Below are 19,219 nucleotides of genomic sequence, written 5' to 3'. Positions count from 1 at the left end.
CCCTCTTCTCCCTGGCTTCTGACATGGGAGCCACCTGAGCAAATGCTGCTCCACTCCTTTCCCAGCCCCTCCCTTCTCCCACCCCAACAAGAACCACACACGCATAAGAATATAGAATTTTATCTTGAGTTAAAAAAAATAATCGTACCACCGAATGAAGAAGTAGCTTTTTTTTTTTTTGGTGAGATGGGAGGAGAGGAAAAAAAAAAGCAATAAGCCCAAAGAAAAAGAACTTTTTATATTCATCTGTATAAACATATCTGCTAAGGCAAACGCAATCCAGGGCCAAGGCTGCTGCACGGGGGTCAGTACCTCCTAATTCCTGCAGATTCTAAGGCCAAAAAAATAAAACCTCTGCAAGTCCAACAGAAGTTGTGTGGACTCTTGGGGCATCTTACTAAAATAAAGAATTATAGAGTTTAAAAAGCAGTGACGCTGTCACGACACACATGGAAAGTTGCATAACTGTGGCCTCGGCGGCCATTCACTTGTTTGGACTGGGGGACGGGCACAGCTTCACGACACAGCAATGGACACAGACACGCACACACACGGACACGCACACACGCTGAGCGCGCACATGGGGAGCCGTGTAGGGCTGGGCTGGTGGCACAGGCTTGGCCACGGCCCATCTGGGGAGGGGCACGGGGCAGGGGGGCTGGGGTCCCCATACACCCTCAGGGGGTGGGTGTGACGGGACGGGTCCCCGTCGCTGGTGCCAAGGCGGTGAACGTCATTCGGAGAAGGATGGCGTGAAAAAGCCCAGCCAGGCCCTCTGCTCCCAACCACCTGGTCCGTGCAAATCACTTAAAGCACTTCTTGGACACCTCCTGGAGAATGGAGGCGTGCTGGTTTCCTCCCATGAAGGGGCCAAGCCCTCCTCCCTGCCCACTCTTCTCCCGGGACCCTCTGGCTACTGTGGGCTGGTGTGGGGTGAGGGGGTGACCAGGGAGTGGTTTCTGCCCCCAGAGCCTTCCCGGCCCATGATCCATGGCATGGCCGGCCGAGTGTGGGCCTGTGAGGTAGATTGGCAGAGCTGCCCCCTCATCCTGCCTGGCTGGGGCCCAGAGGGCTGGGGTTGCCATGTCAGCTGGGGGGCAGGGGGGTGAGCGGGTGGGCCAGGGCCTTGGGCCCCTTGGCCAGGATAGAAGCACCCCCCCTTGATTCCAGCAGAGAGAGGAGGCAGGGCTGCAGGAACAGGTGCTGGGGGTGGGGAGCCGGGTGCCACCGATCAGCTCTTTGGGGCTGCGATTCTTGCCATCTGTTGCTCGCCCAGTCTAGCAAGGGGCCCCAGGGCCGTGGGGGCGGTGCAGCCTGCAGGTGAAGGGCAGGTGGCCTCTGGGGTGGGGACGAGGTGGAAAGGGGAAGGCGCAGGGAGGAGAGGAGTGTGTGTGTGTGGACGGCAGTCCCCCAGCAGGGTGCGCCCTAGAGCCGGGAGCAGGCGCGGCTGGGGCAGGCAGCGGGCAGCCAGGAGGCGAAGGAGCAGGACTGGCCGGGCAGCTGGTGCTGCGGCCTCAGCAGAGGGAGCGGGGAGAGGCCGGGTCGCTCTGGGAGACCCCCTCGACCGGCCTGTTCACAGACGTCTGTAGCTTTTTAGCATGGTCCCTTGCTGGGCCTCCGGTGTGCCCACCCTTGCCACCCTCGCCGGCTGGACCGGGCACCAGGGCTGAGGCCACGTGGTGGGGCGCAGCCTCGCTACTTGAAGGTGGACTGCAGCTCCTTGAAGGCTGCTTTCCGCTGCTTCATCTCCTCCGCCTGCTTCTTCCTCTCCTCCTGCTCTGCCTTGATCTCCTCCTCGAAGCGGCTGGACACGTTCATGGCCTGGACCTGGGATGCGGTTGGGTGGGAGCCAGGTGGTCAGGACTGGAGGAGGTCTCGCTGGGGTCTCTTCCAGTTCTGCTGTGCACCCCATTCCACCCCAACCAATGCTCTGCCTCCCACCATCCAGACCCTCGGCTCGGCACTTCAGTCACCTCTCTGAGCTCCATCCAGTTCTTCCATTTAGAGCCTGGTAGTGATTTAGTCGCCAAGTCGTGTCTGACTCGTGACTTCACAGACTGTAGCCCGCCAGGCTTCTCTGTCCATGGCATTTCCCAGGCAAGAATACTGGAGTGGGTTGCCATTTTCTCCTCCAGGGACTCTTCCCCATCCAGGGGTTGAACCTGGGTCTCCTGCACTGCAGGCAGACTCTTTACCAACTGAGCTAGCAGGGAAGCCCATATTTAGAGCCTGGTGATTAACACCTCTGACCTCACAGACACGTGGAGAGGATTAAAAGAGATAAGATACATTCAGTGGCTGCTGCAGAGTGTGGGTCCTGTAACTGGGAGCTTCTGATGTAGCTATTCTTATCCTGTGCCTGTCCTGGGAAGCCCAACTGAACCCGGAAACATCCCATCAATTCTAGAAGCCCAGAAGGAGGTGGGAGGAGGCCTTTAGAAGCCATGTTCTTAGCTAACACGAAGATGGGGAGAAGCAAGAACAGGCAGGAGCCCCAGGGCCCTGGCAAGACAGGATCCGGGAACCGTATTTCTCCCCTCCACCTGAACATGTGCCATGCGTGGGGTTGGCCTCCGGGGCCCATCACACTCCCTCCAGGCTGGGGCTGGCAGGGCTAGTGTCTCCGAGAGGCCCTGGGAAGCAGTGCTGTGTTTCTGGGCCTGCTCTGCTGTCTCTTGGTCTCACCTTTTAGTGGCTCTGTGTGCCAGGGCAGGGGCATCTCAAAATGGTCCTTGTTCCCTCTTTAAGAATACACACCCCTCACCCATTCCTGGGGGAGAGAAGGGGTAAGCTGGAAAGGATCACAAGCTTGATGGGAGGGGACAGAAGCCAGGAACGACATGGGCCCTGATAGGCGTCAGCTCCCCACCTCCTGTCTGTGGCCTCAGCAGGGACAGGAAGGGGATGTGCTGACCCTTCTGCTAACTCAGGGTCCTGGTGGATCCCAGCCACCCCCATCCTCAAGTGGGGTCAGGGCACCCTACAGCCCCCATTCCTTACCTTGGCCTCAAAGAAGCTCTTGGCCCCTTTGACACCCTCGGTGGACACGTCGATCTCAGAGAGGCGGGCCAGCACGTGCAGCCCGCTGTCCTCCTGCAGCTCCCCGGCTGCTGCCTTGCGGAAAATCAGGAGGAACTGTGGCAGGGAGAACAGAACACTGATGTCATCAGGGAGAGAGTTGGAGGGGCCAGAGCCTGCCCACCCCCGGGCCTGGGAAGAGAGGTGCTCGCGGGCCTGGGAGCCAGAGGCCTGGGTTCTCCAGTCTCCATGCTGTGTTCCTGAACAGGCTGCTGGGCCCCTCCCTCTCTGGGCCTCAGTTGCCCATCTGTAAAATGGGAGGCTAGGTGACCTATCTCCTGTCCACCTCAGGACTGGGGCTCCTGCAGGCTGCTCTGCCCACGCTCAGCTCCCAGCAAAAGCCTCAACTTACTGCTTACCTTTGTCTCCACTGTTCTCCAAACCAGTCCACTTTAAATCCCATTTACTGAGCCCTGAAGGTACATGATTGTGCCCATTTTACAGAAAGAGTGAGGCTCAGCACCGGAAAGTGATGGAGGAAGACTCGAATCCAGGTGCTGAGTCCACACCACCATCGTGTGCTGCCTGCACCTTCCTCCCTGGGCCTCGGCTCCCCCAGGCGCCAGGGCCACCTTTCTCTTGCCTTGCCTCCTCTAGGCTTCCTGCTAGCTCTCCAGGGCCCACCTGAGCCTGGACTCTCCAGAGGCCACAGCTGGCATTTAACCCTGTGCTGCCCAGGGGGCCAGTGCCATTGCTGTCGGGCTTGGAGCCTCGGTTTCCTCCTCCAACAAACAGGTTCGCTCATGGCTTCCATCTCTGAGTGAGGCTGAGTGAGAGCTGGAGTGTGAAGTCACCGGGCCTGGCACCTGCTCCTCCTGGACCCGCAGTGCGAGTCCCTCCTCCATCTGCCCCTCTCCTCCTCAGGCACAGCAGCCTGTCGTTTCGCTCTCTGTGCATCTCGCCCTCTGCACGCCAGGACCCCTGGAGCACAGGGTCTTTCTCTGTACTCCCAGAGCCCACATGGCGTCAGGGATACAGGACTTCCCTGATAGTACAGTGGATGGGGAGTCTGCCTGCCAAAGCGGGGGACATGGGTTCGATCCCTGGTCCAGGCAGTGGGGCAAACTAAGCCTGTGGGCCACAACTACTGAGTCTGCGCTCTGGACCCCGTGAGCCGCAACTACTGAGTTTGAGTGCTGCAATTACCGAAGCTCATGCACCGAGAGCCCATGCTCTGCAACAGGAGAAGCCACTGCAGTGAAAAGCCTGAGTGCTGCAACCACAGAGTAGCTCTCTGTAAATAGAGAAAAGCTCGCGCAGCAATGAAGACCCACCACAGACAGAAATAAAAATCAGTCAATAAATAAAATAAGTGCTCACTACATGAAGGAATGGATGGACCTTCTTCTCACTTAGGCATCTCAGGATCTCCCTGGGGACCTGCTCTACGATCTGCTGAAACCTCATTCAGCCAACAATCAGCCATTCAACAGTGGCTGTTCAAGGACAAGTAGCTCAGTGACAAAGTAGGGGTGAGTCTCTCCCCACCACCAAGCCCCCAACAGTGTTGCTCCCCACGGGGAGTAGGAAGCTCACCTCCCGGAAGCTGAGCTTGCTGTCAAAGTCCTCATCCACCTCCTTGATCATGTTTTTCAGGCCCAGGTGGGTCTGGGGGGCTCCAAGTTTCTCCATCATGAGCTTTAGCTCCATCAGGTCAATGAAACCATCCCGGCCAGCATCGTACCTGTGGGTGCAAAGAGAGGCCTTAGGACATCCTGACACTTCATACCTCACCAGCCAGAGCAGTGATAAGCCAGAGTGCAAAGAGCCTAGGAGCTCAGAAGTCACCTCCTAGCGAGGAACTCAGCCAAGGCTGATTTGTGGCCCAGTGACTGCTTGATTGCCTCTGATGATGGGGAGCTCACCACATGGCCTGGCAGCCTCCTACATGTTGAGCGGTGCCAACTTTTGGCTAAACCTGCTACACAGGGAAGCTGAAACCACAGCCCCTATCTGCTGAATGAGACATGACAAGCAGGCAGGAAGAACTCACAGTATCATATGGGGTATGGACTGGGAGGGTGGGCCCTGATGTAAGAACTCACTGACATCCTTAGGCACCTCCACAGGCCCTCGAGGGACGTCTTGGCTCCACATCTCCCCCTCTCCCTGTCCCCACCCAGGAGGGAGGCAGAAGATGCCACGTGTCTAAGGGTAGGGGCCAGGGCTCACAGGAGGGAGGGGACACTTTGAGTTTTCTGGAATGTGGCCTGGGGTGCATTCAGGGACCAACTTGTACAGGGTGCCTGCAGGGGGGTACAGCAGTGGCTGGAAAGGCCTGGAACAATGATTAGGTGATGACTATGCCTCTGCCCTGCACATTCCGGGTCTTTCTTTTTCTACCACTCATGGCCTGGCAGAGAGACAGACAGGGTGAAGGGCAGAGTCTAAACAGCCTGCTTGACTGGCTTCCTTGTGGTAACAGTTGGGTCAGAGCTGCCCTCCGGCCCGTCCCCTGGTGGGGGAGGTGCTGCTGGTGCTGGGAGCACACAGCCTGGCAGATGTGGGCGCTCTTCCCACAGCCCAGCCAGGCCCTCTTATCAGGCCAACCAAGCAACTGCCCTGATTGCCTCCTGGTGGGTGGGGGAGGATCATCTCAGTGTTGGCCAAGTGGGCCTCCGGAGCCTAAAGACCCTTGTGCAGCCCTCAAGGCCTCAAGATGGCTGGGTGACAGTGCTGGTGACAGTAATATGACACAGAGGGGCTGAGCTCCAGAAACTTTCTGCAGACTTGGAGTTCCTACATAAACACTCATCTCATTTCTGTCCCCTCTTCAAGGGCTCCCCAATTCCCTTTCCCCATCTCCAGGTATACTTCACACAACTATGGACATCTGATAGCAACCAGCTTTTGAAATCTTATCTTTGTGCTGGGAAATTTACCTACTTCATTTTACTTAATCCCCTTCATTTAAAACGAAGGCTCAGAGAGGTGAAGTGAGCTGCCCAAGGTCACATGGCAGTAGAGGAAGGAGCTGGGCTTCTGTCCCACGTCTGGAGGGCTCACAGACTTGCACACTTGCTGGGCCCAGCCCCCCTCCCCACGTCCTGCGGCTGCCAGCAGAACAGAGGAGCGCTGAGCGGAGCATTTGTGCGAGGGGTATAAATAGTTCACGAGCAAGTGAGTCAGTGGTTGGAAGTGATGCAGCACAGGGAAGAAAGGTCTCTGGGAACCCTGCAGGGAACACAGGGTCCTGAGGCCTCGTCCCCCACCATGGAGAGAGGAGGCTGGAGTGTGGGCAGTGGCCACAGCCAAGGTGGAAGCAGATAACAGAGAGGATGCAGTGGAGGACCGTGGGACTTGAGAAGGTCAGGAAGACCAACGATCTTGTGGTCCAGACTCCACTTAGAGCTGGAGGGACCCTGGGGGGCACAGTGGAGCCCCTCATCTTCCATCTTTGGAGTCTTTGCCAGTTGGTAACAGGAGGAGTGGCTGCTCCTTGAGCCTTAGTGACCGGCACTGGAGCGGCCCTGGAGCAATGCAGGAGGAGAGCAGCCCAATGACGGAGGAGTCAGTCTTTCCAGGGTCAGTCATATGGATGCCCTCCTCAGTGTCCCTGAGGAAAACAAAGTCCCGGCCTCTTTCTGAACTTGGGCTCCAGTGACGTTCGGTGATGACATGTCAGGGCTGGAGCAGACGGCCTGGGTTCTAGGAGACTGTGCCAGTGAGCCTCCCGCCGAGGCCAAGAACCCCTGGTATGATGGTGACCCTTTCGTAGGTCACTGCGGGGACTGAAGGGGTTCATATGTGACAAGCACTCAGCACAGCTCTGGCTCCAGAAACGGCAGCTACCAGTACTATCATGAGACTTAGTTACTTTTATGAAGCTCCTACTATGTGCCAGGCAGTTTCTCTCTACAACCTCTATGCTCAGCAATCCTGGGAGGTCAGTTATGGCCCCATGTGACTGATTAGAGAACAGGGACTATAAAAGTCTGGGCACCGGCCAGGGGTTCAGCCCCCCATCCCTGCGCTTCCCACACTTGACTCTCTCCACCGCCCCACTTGCCTCTCCTGAGTCTCAGCTTTATTTACTGCTCAAGGGTTTCTCCGGCAGCCAGGGGTGGCTCAGTTTCAGAGGAAGTGCAGATAAAGTGTCCACACTTGGACAGAAACGAGGGCTCTGGATCTCGGTCTCTGGCAGCTCCCAGGCCTGTCTGGGCTGCAGCTCAAACCGCGGCCTGAACCGCTGTCTGCGTCAATCAAGCATCAATCAATTACCAGGTCTGGGCTCCCACCCCCAGGGGGACAGTGCTGGCCACAGTGCTGGAGGATCAATCACCAAGGGGAGGTGACAGAGAGCAGGGAGAAGCAGGTGCTAGGGTGGGAGGTGGGGCCCCAGAGGTGGCAACACTGGATCTCCCCCTCCGCCCCAGGGGAGTGGACATCAACCACGTGCCCTGGGCTCTGATGTGGGCGGGCTCTGGGTCATTGGATCAGCTAGATTCTTCCCAGGTAAACCCTGGAGGTTTGTGCTCACAGCATCTCTGCTGAGACTGACCCAAGTCCAAACCCCAGCTCTGCCATCTGCGGGCTTGGTGACCCTGCTCAAGTCACATGACCCCAGGCGCCTCAATTTCCCCATTTACACCATGGAGATCAGACCCATCTCAGGCTCAAGGCAAGGGTTAAGAGAGGAACCACAAAGATTCTGAGCACAGAGACTGATCCACAATAAATACTTAATTAATACATACTAATTACGGTAACATTATTATTATTATTGTTAACACCTCTCGTTAGGGTTTGAAAGTAAAGGAGATTATGGATATATAAAATGGGCTTTCCCAGGTGTTGCAGTTAGTAAGGAACTTTCCTGCCAATGCAACAGACGTGAGTTCAACCCCTGGGTCGGGAAAATCCCCTGGAATAGGAAATGGCAACCCACTCCAGTATTCTTATCTGGAAAATCCCATGGACAGAGGAGCCTGCCGGGCTACTGTTCATGGTGTCACAAAGAGTTGGACATGACTAAGCCCATACCGAAGCTGAAGCTCCAATACTTTGGCCACCTGATGCGAAGAGCCAATTCATTAGAAAAGACCCTGGTGCTGGGAAAGATTGAAGGCAGGAGAAGGGGACAACAGAGGACGAGATGGTTGGATGGCATCACCAACTCAATGGACATGAGTTTGAGCAAGCTCTGGGAGTTGGTGATGGACAGGGAAGCCTGGCGTGCTGCAGTCCATGGGGTCGCAAAGGGTCGAACACGACTGAGTGACTGAACAACAAAGCCCGCACACGTACGCACACAAGGATATAAAACACCTAGTACGTAATATGTGCCTAAAACCTGCTGGTTTGATTATAATAGCTCTATTGAGAACTTTTAATGTGCCAGATACTAGTTAAGTACTTTGTACATATAATATAAAAATAGTGATAATAAGAATAGTGGTAAAAAATACAATTTCTTCCCCAGTCCTGATTGTGTATGGCTGGGACGAAATGCTTGCTGTAGACTGGCCTGGAGGTAGGGGTTGGGCAAGATGAATGAGGGGTCCCACGAGCATCTCCCCTGAAGCTCCAACTACTTCCATCCCCAACCCCACTAGGCTGGATTCAGAGACCCTGCCACTTGGGGAGGTGGAGAGAGATAATCTTTTGCTCTGTCACTGGGCAGAGAGAGAGAGAAGCCCCAGTCCTGGGTTACCCTCCTGTTCCTCCTCTGACAGACAGGGAAGTGAGAAAGGGGGAGACGGTCACTGTGCCACCAGCAGGAGGATGCCTGGCAACCCAGGAGAGAATGGTGTGAGAAGGATGCTGGGAAACAGGCATATCCCTGGCTGGGGAGACCCTCTCTTCCAACAACCCTTGCCCTGAGCTGGAGCTGAGGCTATAGGTGGCTCAGAGGATCCAGGCAAAGACTCTGTACACAAGATCTATCTGGATGCCTGGTCTACCCACTTCATGTCATGTAGGGAAACTGGGGCCCAGAGTGGGTAGCAAGTAGCCCAGGGTCACACAGCTAGAGATCAGCAAGATTCCAAAAGCTGTAAACTTTCCTCCCTCCCTACCTGCCTGTTTCCCTCTTCTTCGTGGTCCCATGAGAGGTCCTGCATTCTCAAGCCTGCAGGGCTGCAGGAGGCTGGGCTGAGAGCAGAGGCTTGGGACCTGCCTGGGAGGACCAATTCCATCCAGCGGGACTGACAACAAAGCTCCTGGGCTGGGAGCTCAGCACTTTTCTCCAGCACTGGAGGGAGGCTGCTGCATCTGGCACTGTGCCCACATTCCAACCCCCCTCCCCCTGAACAGTTCTCAACAGGGAGGGCTCAGCTGCTGCCGCCCCGGATGCTGGTGACAAAATCCCCTCCCATCTGTCCTTGAAAGTGGAGCAGCGGCCACCACCCAGGCAGACTTTGCCCCTTTGGGCTGCAGGGCCCTCTTGGCGATTGCTCCTCCTCCCCTGGTTCTGATAACCCGGAGTTACGGGGCTGAGCGGCGGCCGGCTCTGATAGTGTGCAGGGCCTGCCCCTATTTCCTAACAATATTACCATTAGTGGCTCCTCTTGGCTGAGCACGTACTTCGTAGCAGGCACTATCCCAAGTGCTTTGTGTCAGATCCTCTCAAGAACTTGGTGCTGCTGCTGCTGCTGCCAAGTCGCTTTAGTCGTGTCCGACTCTGTGCGACCCCATAGATGGCAGCCCATCAGGCTCCACCATCCCTAGGATTCTCCAGGCAAGAACACTGGAGTGGGTTGCCATTTCCTTCTCCAAAGAACTTGGTGAAGCAGGCATAAACAGCCCCATACTATAGACGAGCAGACTGAGGCTCAGGGAGGAAGTGACTTGGCCAAGATCATAGCTAACAAGGACATACCTGACTATCAGAACCCTGGCCTGAGGAAAAACATGTGCTTTTAACTACTGTGCTGTGTTCTGATGCCTACAGACCCTGTAACAAAGAAACTCAGGTTGGGAGGGATACTGGAGGCCACCTCATTGAGCATTCGTGAGGGTCAGATCCCCTAATGCAGCTTTCCTTCTTGAATACCTCTGAGGAAGGGAAGCTCACTGCTTCACTAAAACAGCCCATTTTGGCTTTGGAACTATTAGAAAGTTGCTCTTTCTAATATGACCCTCCCCATTGGCCACCTGTGCTGCACTGTCTGATGGCAGAGTGAGGAGCCATCAGAGTCACTGCACAGGAGGAGGGGGCAATGGTTTGAGAGCATAGGGCACCCTAATTCTCTCCCTCCTGGTTCCCATCCCATCCCAGGCCTTGATGGTGGTCTCTCTGCCCATGGGGGTTGCCAGGAGGACAGACAGCTGGAGAGAGTGGTGTTTATGGACCACTGAGCCCCTAGGCCCACCTAACTTTGGCCCCAGTATTCACAGACCTGGTCTTCCCCCATCCTGTCTGGGGAGGCCTCAGTGGCTCCCAGGCCTCTACTCTTTGTCCTGAAATGGGAAGGTAGGAAAGTTTGAGACATCAGGGTAATTCTGGCCTTGTCTACTTGTTACAGCTGGGTTGGCCCGGCCCGCCCCCTGGTACAGGTAGACACCCACAGGCTCGGTGATGACAGTTTGGTAGTGCCCATCTGTTCCTACGCTCTCCCACCCCCAGACTGCCTGACTCAGGCGGGAAAGCCCAGTCACTCACCACTTCCTCCAGCCCTATCTTTAGAGTCTGACATTCGATCTGTTGCCCTGTGTCAGCGAAGGAGAGGGTGTGTGAGCTTGTAGGGGTGAGTGTGTGGCCAGGGTGGGGCTGACGCTTCCCCTGTGGCTTCCCAGTGAGTCCAAGGATCAAGTGGGTGCCCCCCCCCACACTGATGGCAACCTGCTGGGGGCTGTGAGGGCTCAGGACACCCTAAACTCGGGTTTAAGCATCTCTTGCTGACCTCGTCCAGGAGGGCAGCTCCCTCCCCTGGTAGCAATAGCAGTAGGTCTCCCCGCAGCCCGCTCTTAATAATAATTATTACAGTCACAGTGACTGCAAAGGACATATACGGAATGCCTAATACAACCCAGTGTCTATTACTTAACCTTCCCTCTTGTTACTGCCTCACTCCCTAGGCTCAGGAATGGGGCAGGGGGATGGCTATGGGGTGACCCAGGGCTTCTTAAACCTTAAAGTGCATACCTGGTGAGTCTGTAGACTCTGATCCAGTAGGCCCGGGGTGGAGCCTGAGCATCTGGATTTCTAACAAGCTGATGAGGATATGCTCCTAATAGGGTCCCTTGGGAACAAAGGACTTGGAGTCAGAAGGATCAAGTTCAAATCCTGTCTCTGCTCCTCAGTCATAGAAACCTGAGACTCAGTCTTATCTGTGAAATGGGTGTTGACCGTCTTACAGGATGTTAAGAATTAAACAAGAGGTAAAGTTCCTGGAATGGAGCAGCCCCAGCGGTCCTCTCTCTCCACACAGCTCAGGGGACCCCAGGCCTGGCTCTGTCTGGCTGCACCTTCCTGGCCTAGAACCCTCACTTCTCTAGAGTCCTAAAAAAGCAGAAATCAGCCAAGGAGAAGACTGCTGGGCAGACAGAGGGACCTCAGCTGCTGGAGGGCGTGGGGTTGGCTTTGCAGAAAGGGCCCCAGGCAGCAAGGCCTGGTCTCCTAGAGCTGAAGCTAGGCCCTGAATCCAGAGGCACAGACAGAAAGCAGGAAGGCGCAAACCAAAAGGGAACCAAAAGTCCCTGGGGGTTGGGAGAGGAGAGGTGACTCAGAATCAGAAGGGAAGTAGGAGAGCAGAGGACAGGCCTGAGGCCAGAAAATTCTCCCTCCCCAGGGGTGGGGCTTCTCCCCAGAAAGCCAGGCTCCCGGCTGCTGTAGGGGCAGGACCCAACCTCTGAATCCCCAGAGGGTTCCCCCTTCCGGTCCCCCAGCCACAAACACAGCCCTCACTTGGCCTTGGGAGCTTCCTGTAGGCAGACCTGGTTCTAATCCTGCCCTGGCCACTTATTATAACTTGGCCCTTGCTTTCCTCATCTGGCAAATGGGAAGAATGACAGCACCCACCTCACTGGGCTGGTCTGAGGATTCAATTCAGTTCTTGAAATAATACACCGGGCCCCATGGGCCTGGTGGCTGCATTTAACAAGGAGAGGGCGTGGAGGCAGGGGGCTGGTTATGGAGGGCTGACATCATGGCATCCTTCAAGAGAACTTTCAGTACTCTTCGTAGAAATAAATAAATGGAACCCGACGTTTCCAGCCCTGGGGGTCCATCCTCTCTCACTCCCAAAGACCACTCTTTGCCATGCTCTTCATGAGACTGTAAGTTTCTTGAGGGCAGAAATTTTATTTTTCCCTTAATTCTCTGGAACTTGCATACAGAAACTTAACAAAATATTATTAAAGGAGTGAACCCTACATTTTCCAAAAACGTCACCTATGTTTTTAATAGCCCACCAGCCAGACATGATGGTGGACTCTTTACAAAGGCTCAGGAGGGTTTTTTTTTTTGGCCACACTATGCAGTTTGAGAAGGGGATGACAGAGAATCAGATGTCTGGATGGTATCACCGACTCGATGGACATGAGTTTGAGTGAACTCCGGGAGTTGGTGATGGACAGGGAGGCCTGGCGTGCTGTGATTCATGGGGTTGCAAAGAATCGGTCACGACTGAGGGACTGAACTGAACTGATGCAGCTTCCAGGATCTTGGTTTCCGGGCCAGGGACTGAACCCAGGCCCTTGGCAGTGAAAGTCCTAACCACTGGACCACCAGGGAGTACCCCAGGACTTTCTCAGGCAGGTTCTTTAGCCCCAGGGGAAATAGACTTTGAGAAACGGAGTACCCACCCGCTGGGCAATGGCACATGGGAGCAAACTACAGTCCTAGTTTTGTGTCATCCCTGGGCTGCTGGGTGCTCTTCCCTTTTTTCTGCCACCTGCCTTCCACGTAATTAAGTGATAATGAATTCGATTCCCCATTTTTGTTATTTCCCAAAGCCGTATGTAGCTGTCAATCAAAGCTTCTGTTCCGCAGGAGGGAAAGAAGGTTCTCATGCTGAGGCCTGTCACTTGGGCCCAAAGCAAGAGGCTTTGCCAGCCTGGCAGGCCGGGCAGCTCCGTGGGGGGTAAGTGGAGGCAGTCAGTGGCTTTTTGGAGCCATCTCTGCGCCTGCCACCACTGCCAGGGTTGGGATGGTAGTGACAGGAACTTGGTGAGGACTTATTCTGTGCCAAGCCCTGGGTTAAACACATCATAACAACCCTGGGAGGTGGGGGCTATTGTTCTCCCTGTTCTAGGGTGAGGAGGTGAGGCTCAGAAGGGTTTACGTGTCTTGCCCCAGGGCTCACAGCTGGGATTACAACCCAGGGTAGCACACTCCAAAGGCCCAGCCATTAACCACTGCACCAGACAGTCTCCCAGAAAGGACAAGGGGGCTATGCTGGGGGGCAAGGGGGCGGTGCTGTGAGCTGCAAAAGCCCGAGGAGATACCAGGGAGGTGGAGCAGGTGGAGGGGAGGGAAGGGTGGGAACAAGAGAGGGGCACTGGCTGTTCTGACGCAAGGGGTCATGAGATGAAGTGGCTGGGGACGAGGCTGGGCCGGGCAGGGAACTAGGGCATCTTCCTCGGATTCCACAGCAGGTTCAGAATTACATGGCTGCCTGCCTCTCTGGCAGGTCTCAGCTTACAAAACCCCACAAAGCCCCAGGCAACAGCCCCAGGCTGTTTCCAGCCCAGAGGTGGCTGCCTTGAGGCCCTCTGGGGCCACACCCCTGCCCCTTGCCTGGAGGTCTGCTACCCTAGACCCTATGGACTGTAGCCCGTCAGGCTCCTCGGTCCATGGAATTCTCCAGGCAAGAATACTGGAGTGGGCTGCCCTTTCCTTCTCCAGGGAGGTCTTCTTCCAGACCCAGGCAGGACCCTAAATGAATGAGCAGACAGAGGAGGGGAGAGGCTGGAGCTACAGGTGATGGGAACAGCCTGAGGGAGCAAGGGGAGGGAGGACTGAGAGTCGAGGTGCCTCCAGGTGCCTGGCACTGTGCCAGAGCTCTGTGTGCATCGCCTGCCTGCAGCCCCTCCCTGAGAAGCAGGGACCACCGTCCCCATTGTATAGATAAGGATGCCCTGGTTCAGTCATTGAAAATCTCCCCATGAAAGTCACCACACCTTCCTGGGCCTCAGTTTTCTTTTCTGTAAAATGGGGAGAAGGGTTGATGACAAACCCCCAAGGTCTCTCCCAGATAGAAACTACCAGGAGTGTAAGTTCAGTGATCGTAGAGAGCCTGTCCATCTTCCCGCTGCCCCCTTTCTTCTCCCTCTATCTCCACCCTGAGGAAGAATCTGCTGATAACCACTGAATGGATGAACCGGAAGACCCCAGAAGGCAGTTCTGTCATCCAGACAGCTCAGGACTGCTCAGACATAAGGGGATCACTGCTGAATCATCTTTGAGAATCATCTGTCATTGTGCTCCTTTTACAGATGGGAAGACTGAGGCCAGGGGAAGGATGGGCATACTAGGTAATTCAATAGCAAAGCCCCACTTCCTACCTCCTGACCTCCAAGGCAAGTCCAGCTCCCAGTTCCCTCTGCCCTCTCCCATCTCTTGCACTCTGATATGGGGGATGGTTTCCCAGGAGGCCTGGGCTCCCCTCCCCTCTGCCATGAGGGCTGCAGATCAGGGTGGAAGTCTCTTGGCAAAGCCCTGGCTGTGATCCTCCAGCCCTGCTTGGACCCAGGAGGCTGCAGCCCCTCTTGGATGGCAGAAGCAGAACAGGGGTTTTGTCTTCCATGAGAGCCTGTCTGTTGGCTGTTCACAGCCGGGACTCGGCTGGGCTGGGCTCGGCTGGCACAGTGAAGCCTTGTTTCCTTGAATACAAAATCTGCCGCCTTCCCTCCTCGCCAGGGCCCCCCGGCGGGCAGCACTTCCTTCCCTAGAAGTCCAGCTCCCTGGCCCCTTCCTGCCCCCCATCCCATCCCTGCCAAGCAGCACCCCATCAAGCAGCAGTGGTGCCAAGAGGGGGCTCCAGGGGTTCAGCTCTGCTCAATTTTCACCAAAGTATCCCTCGTCAAACTCATACCAAAAACAGCCTCCATAAAAAAGTGAGCTTGTTCTGCAAATGCAGGTTCACAACCACTCCTCAAGCCACGTGCTCCTTCTCCCCAAGCTGCAGCTTACCATTTAGTGAAAGTGTTAGTTGCTCAGTCATGTCCAACTCTATGTGACCCCACTGACTGTAGCCCACCAGGTCCCTCTGTTTATGGGATTCTCCAGGCAAGAATATTGGAGTGGGTTGCCGGGCCCTTCTCCAGGGGATCTTCCCGACCCAGGGATCACACCCAGGTCTCCTGCATTGCAGGCAGATTCTCGACTGTCTGAGCCACCAGGGAAGCAATCCCAAGTCCCCGCTCATTTGATGTGTCTGGGTTCTCCAAACTGTTCCTTCTTTTTATTTTTCATGGGGGTAGAAGGGATATCATAGAAGCCCAAGAAAAGGAGGTGGTGGGTCCATGTGGGGGAAAATCAGCCATGAATATGGAAGGGGGTGCTGGGTGATCTTCCCCATGTGGAGGCAGACATCTGTGATGGGAAACCCAGGAGGGAAGAACATGAGTTCTGGAGTCACAGACCTGTGTTTAGAGCCTGACTCCATCATTTTCTAGCTGTGTGTTCTTGGCAAGTTACTTCACTTCTCTGTGCCCAGACTGCCCAACTGCCCCAAAGCGGTGATGACAGTTCTATGTCATGGGGTGCTGGGAGGAATGGAGGAGCTCCTTAGTCCCTGGGTACTGTGAATACAGGGATCAAGCAGCTGAATAATCTCTCCTATACTTCCCTGTGGGGGGTGGGAGGGGGGCAGCAGAGTCTATAAGGAAGTTGCCCTCTATTGGGTCTGGAATCCTGGAACTCCTGCCCTTCTGAAAAGACCAGTCTTTGATCAGGAAAAAACTTGAGAACTCCTAAACCAAGACCCTGGAGGCAAAGGAGCAGGCTCCTCAGGGACCAGGGGTGTCCGTGCAGAGGCCTGGGGTGGGGTTAAGGACTCAGTTCTGCCCCAGGCTGACCCTTGGAAAAAATTATGGGTTCCCAGCCATCCAGGTCTGAGAACCAAAAAACCTCTTCCCTACAATGGGAATCAAATGCAGAAGCAGCAGCCGCAGCAAGCAGTGAGAAGTGGGAAAGAGCCTTTCTCAAGCTGGGGGGTTGCAAAACACCCTGGGCTTCCTGCTTGGCGCTGGGTCACACTGCCCCAGCCTGTCCCCACCTCCTGCCTCAGCCGAAGTGGCTGCCAGACCTCTTGACTTCCTCACTTAAGACTTGACCTCAGGATGGGTCTACCTTTTTGGATCCATTTCCAGACCCATTCCAGATCACACCTCCGGGGCAGTTTTCCCCTCCAGGGGCAGGGGCTATGGGCAACAGGAGGTGGGTGGGGAAGAGTATCAAAGGGAGGGGGGCCTTCCCTTTGATACTTCACGGCCCCCACCCCCACCCCAGCTCCCACACTGCTGGGGGGCAGTGCATCTGACTATCTCAGTCCCAAGAGGGTGAACCCACGGGTGGACCCGAAGGGGATCAGGAAGTTTTTCTCTCCAGTCACTTAAGAGATTTAAAGTTTTTTTGTTGGGGGAAGGGTAAGTCCAAAGGCCTGAAAGTACCTGTCCAACCTGCTGAGGCCCTAGGGTGTGGAGAAAGGGATGGAGGAAGGGCTGAGGTGAGAGCCACCAGCCAAGTCAGATAGGAGGTGACCCTCTGCGGGGAGGGCAGGGGGCACGCAGTGGGGGAAGAGGGGAAAGGAGAGATGGGGCCTTCTGACAGAAAGCAGGGGGCCAGTGGCTGCAAAGCTTCAGGGCGCAGTGGGTGGTGAGGGCAAGAGGAGGGAGCCGCAGTCTGGAGAGGGAGGAGGGGGACAGTCCTGAGCGGACTGTTGGTGGTGGGGTTTGTACAGACCTGCGGAGTAGAGGGCAGGGAGGAAGGGGTCCGTCCCTAGGGAGACCACCTGAGGGTCAAGGGTTGGGGTCCTGCCTAAAGGAGTGGATGGGGGTGGAGGTGAGAGGGACTGAAGGGTCTCTGACACAGTTTGCTGGTAGATGCTGAGTAAGTGCAGGGAAAGTGGGGGAGGGGTCTCGGCCCAGAACCCACGTTGGGGGGGATGTGAGATAAGCGGAAGAAATGAAAAAACCCCAGCCAGTGAAAGGAACGGTCACCTTTGTTGAGACGCAAGAGGGTGGGGTGGGTGTTTCTGACCCGCCTTTGGGGTGGGGGTTGGTTGGGAATTCAAGGAGCTGAGGAGGAGGCAGAGGCCACGGGGTCCCCAGTCTCGTGGTGCGGGGGTGTGGAGAAGCATCTCTAACAAGACAGGGGTCCTAGGCCAGAGACCCGAGCTCTCCAGACCCAAGCAAATGGTAGCAGTGGGGGCTCGCGCTTCTCCAGAAGGAGCCGCGGGGTCCCCCACTCCGTATGCGCGCGGGTAGGGTACCGGCGGCAGCGTTATCGTGGGAAGGGGTCGCGGGCCAGGGGCCGCGGGTCCCCAGACCCATAAGCGTGCTGGGGAGGAGGTCCCGAAGCCTCGTGACTATCTGGAAGAGATCTGGGGTCCTCGCCCCTGATGTGTCGGGGATCGGGGAGCTCGGCTGGCCGCACGGGTCCCGGGACCGCGCGGGGTCTCAGTAGCCGAGGCCGGCTCGCGGGGTGGGTGGGGGACAGGGTCGGGCGGGCACTCACTCCTTGAACATCTTCTCCATGTCCTTGATCTGCTTCCTGGAGAACTCCTTGAACTCAGTGTAGGGGTTGAAGACGCGGCGGCTGGGTGACTGGGGCTCGCCGATGCCCTGGTTGAGGTCGGCGCGCCGCAGCAGCTTGGCGCTCAGCTCCTCGTCCGCGCTCCCCAGCGCCTCGGCCGTCTCGTCGGGCGCTCCCGCCGCCGCCGCCGCCCCGTTCAGCCCGGGCTGCTCCGGGGCCTCGCCGCCGCCCTCGCCCTCCATCTGCAGCCGCCGGCTCAGCTTGCTGGCCAGCTCGTCCGTGGCCATGGTGGCCCGCGCGGCGCTCGCCTCGGCCCGGCGTCTGCTCGTCGCGCGCCCGCACCGCCTCTGGCCGCGCTCTTCCTCTTCCTGACACTCCCCACCGCCAGGCACCGCCCCCGAAGGTGGGACTTACGCCCCTCGCGGGGCCCGCCCGCTCCCGCCCCTGATCCCGGCCCCGCGCAGCCCGCGCCTGCTCCCGCTCGGTCGCAGCGGCTCGAGTGCCGGGGGCGCCGGGCCCGCCACCATACCCCGCCTCCCCCGTCAGGTTGGGGGACGCCGTGGAAACCCATCCCCCGCTCTCCGTCCTCACTGTGCCAGCTGAGCCGGAGAGGTCAGGCGATCGGGGCGGGAAGGAAGTGCGGGGTCCTTCCCTGCAGTTTGGGCGTGGGTCTGGGACTCAGGGGGGCGCCGCCCCCAACCCCTTCTCTGGAATCCCCACGCCGTGAGGTCATAATCTCGTGTCGGCGTGACACCCTGTCGGTTGCCATGGAGACCACTCTATGTTACACACTGGCGCTCTCCATGAGGGTTGCGGGGCTAATGAACAAGGCGGACCCGGTGTGCCGGATACCCTGTGGAGATGTACACGCAGGTGGAGCCGCCGCATCTTTTGGAAAAGGAAGGACCAGCAGCTGCGAGGGAGATGGCGCTGGGCCTCAGTCTTGAGAGGTCCTCGGCGACAGGGGGAGAGAGCAAGGGAAAAGGGCCTGGTCCTCTCCCCGCGGGTCAGCACAGAACATGAATGACTTGGCAGAATAGCTACCGGGCCATGCGGTCGTCTGTGACTTTGTTTTAGGGGAGCTGGCAGGGAGATCTTGATGTTGCCATTTCAGTGGGGACCCCAGAGAAGAGGTGTCCTCTCCCAAGGCTCCAGGGATGGGGTGTCAGGAAGAGGCCAGAGAGAGAATTTTTGTGGTCTGGTCTATCACCTTAAAACTGAAGGGTTGTGGACTTCCAGCATCAGGACTCCTGCAGGGGAGGAGAGGGGCTGGTTGATAATACCAGTTTCCAGGCTCCAATCCAGAAAAACAAAACTGATCTCTGGAGTGGGACCCAGAAATCTACATTTTAACAGACACCCAGGGGCGTTTGGCTACATGAAGTTTGAGAATCACTACTGTGCTTTGTGCTTATTCACTAAAATGTTAGGATGATTCTCAAGACTCTGCAGAAACAGCTTCCCCCAGAGAAGAGAGGGCTTAGGGCTTAAAAAAAACCA

At 56.6% G+C, this 19,219-nt stretch overlaps 1 protein-coding gene across 1 annotated transcript; it reads right to left on the bottom strand.

Annotated features, from left to right (window-relative positions):
• Positions 1-104: 104 nt before the first annotated feature.
• On the bottom strand, positions 105-18,077 carry EFHD2 (EF-hand domain family member D2). Its single transcript, XM_055419264.2, has 4 exons — positions 17,702-18,077; positions 4,615-4,762; positions 3,001-3,135; positions 105-1,827 (listed from the first exon to the last, which is right to left on the bottom strand). The coding sequence occupies exons 1-4, from the start codon at positions 18,004-18,006 to the stop codon at positions 1,696-1,698; spliced, it is 720 nt and encodes a 239-aa protein (XP_055275239.1). The 5' UTR covers positions 18,007-18,077; the 3' UTR covers positions 105-1,695.
• Between the last annotated feature and the right edge of the window lie 1,142 nt (positions 18,078-19,219).

The sequence above is a fragment of the Moschus berezovskii genome, chromosome 17 (assembly GCF_049115385.1).
Source record: "Moschus berezovskii isolate FMDL1 chromosome 17, NW_MosBer_1.0, whole genome shotgun sequence".
Lineage (NCBI taxonomy): Eukaryota > Metazoa > Chordata > Mammalia > Artiodactyla > Moschidae > Moschus > Moschus berezovskii.
This window is presented reverse-complemented; position numbering and strand designations above follow the sequence as displayed.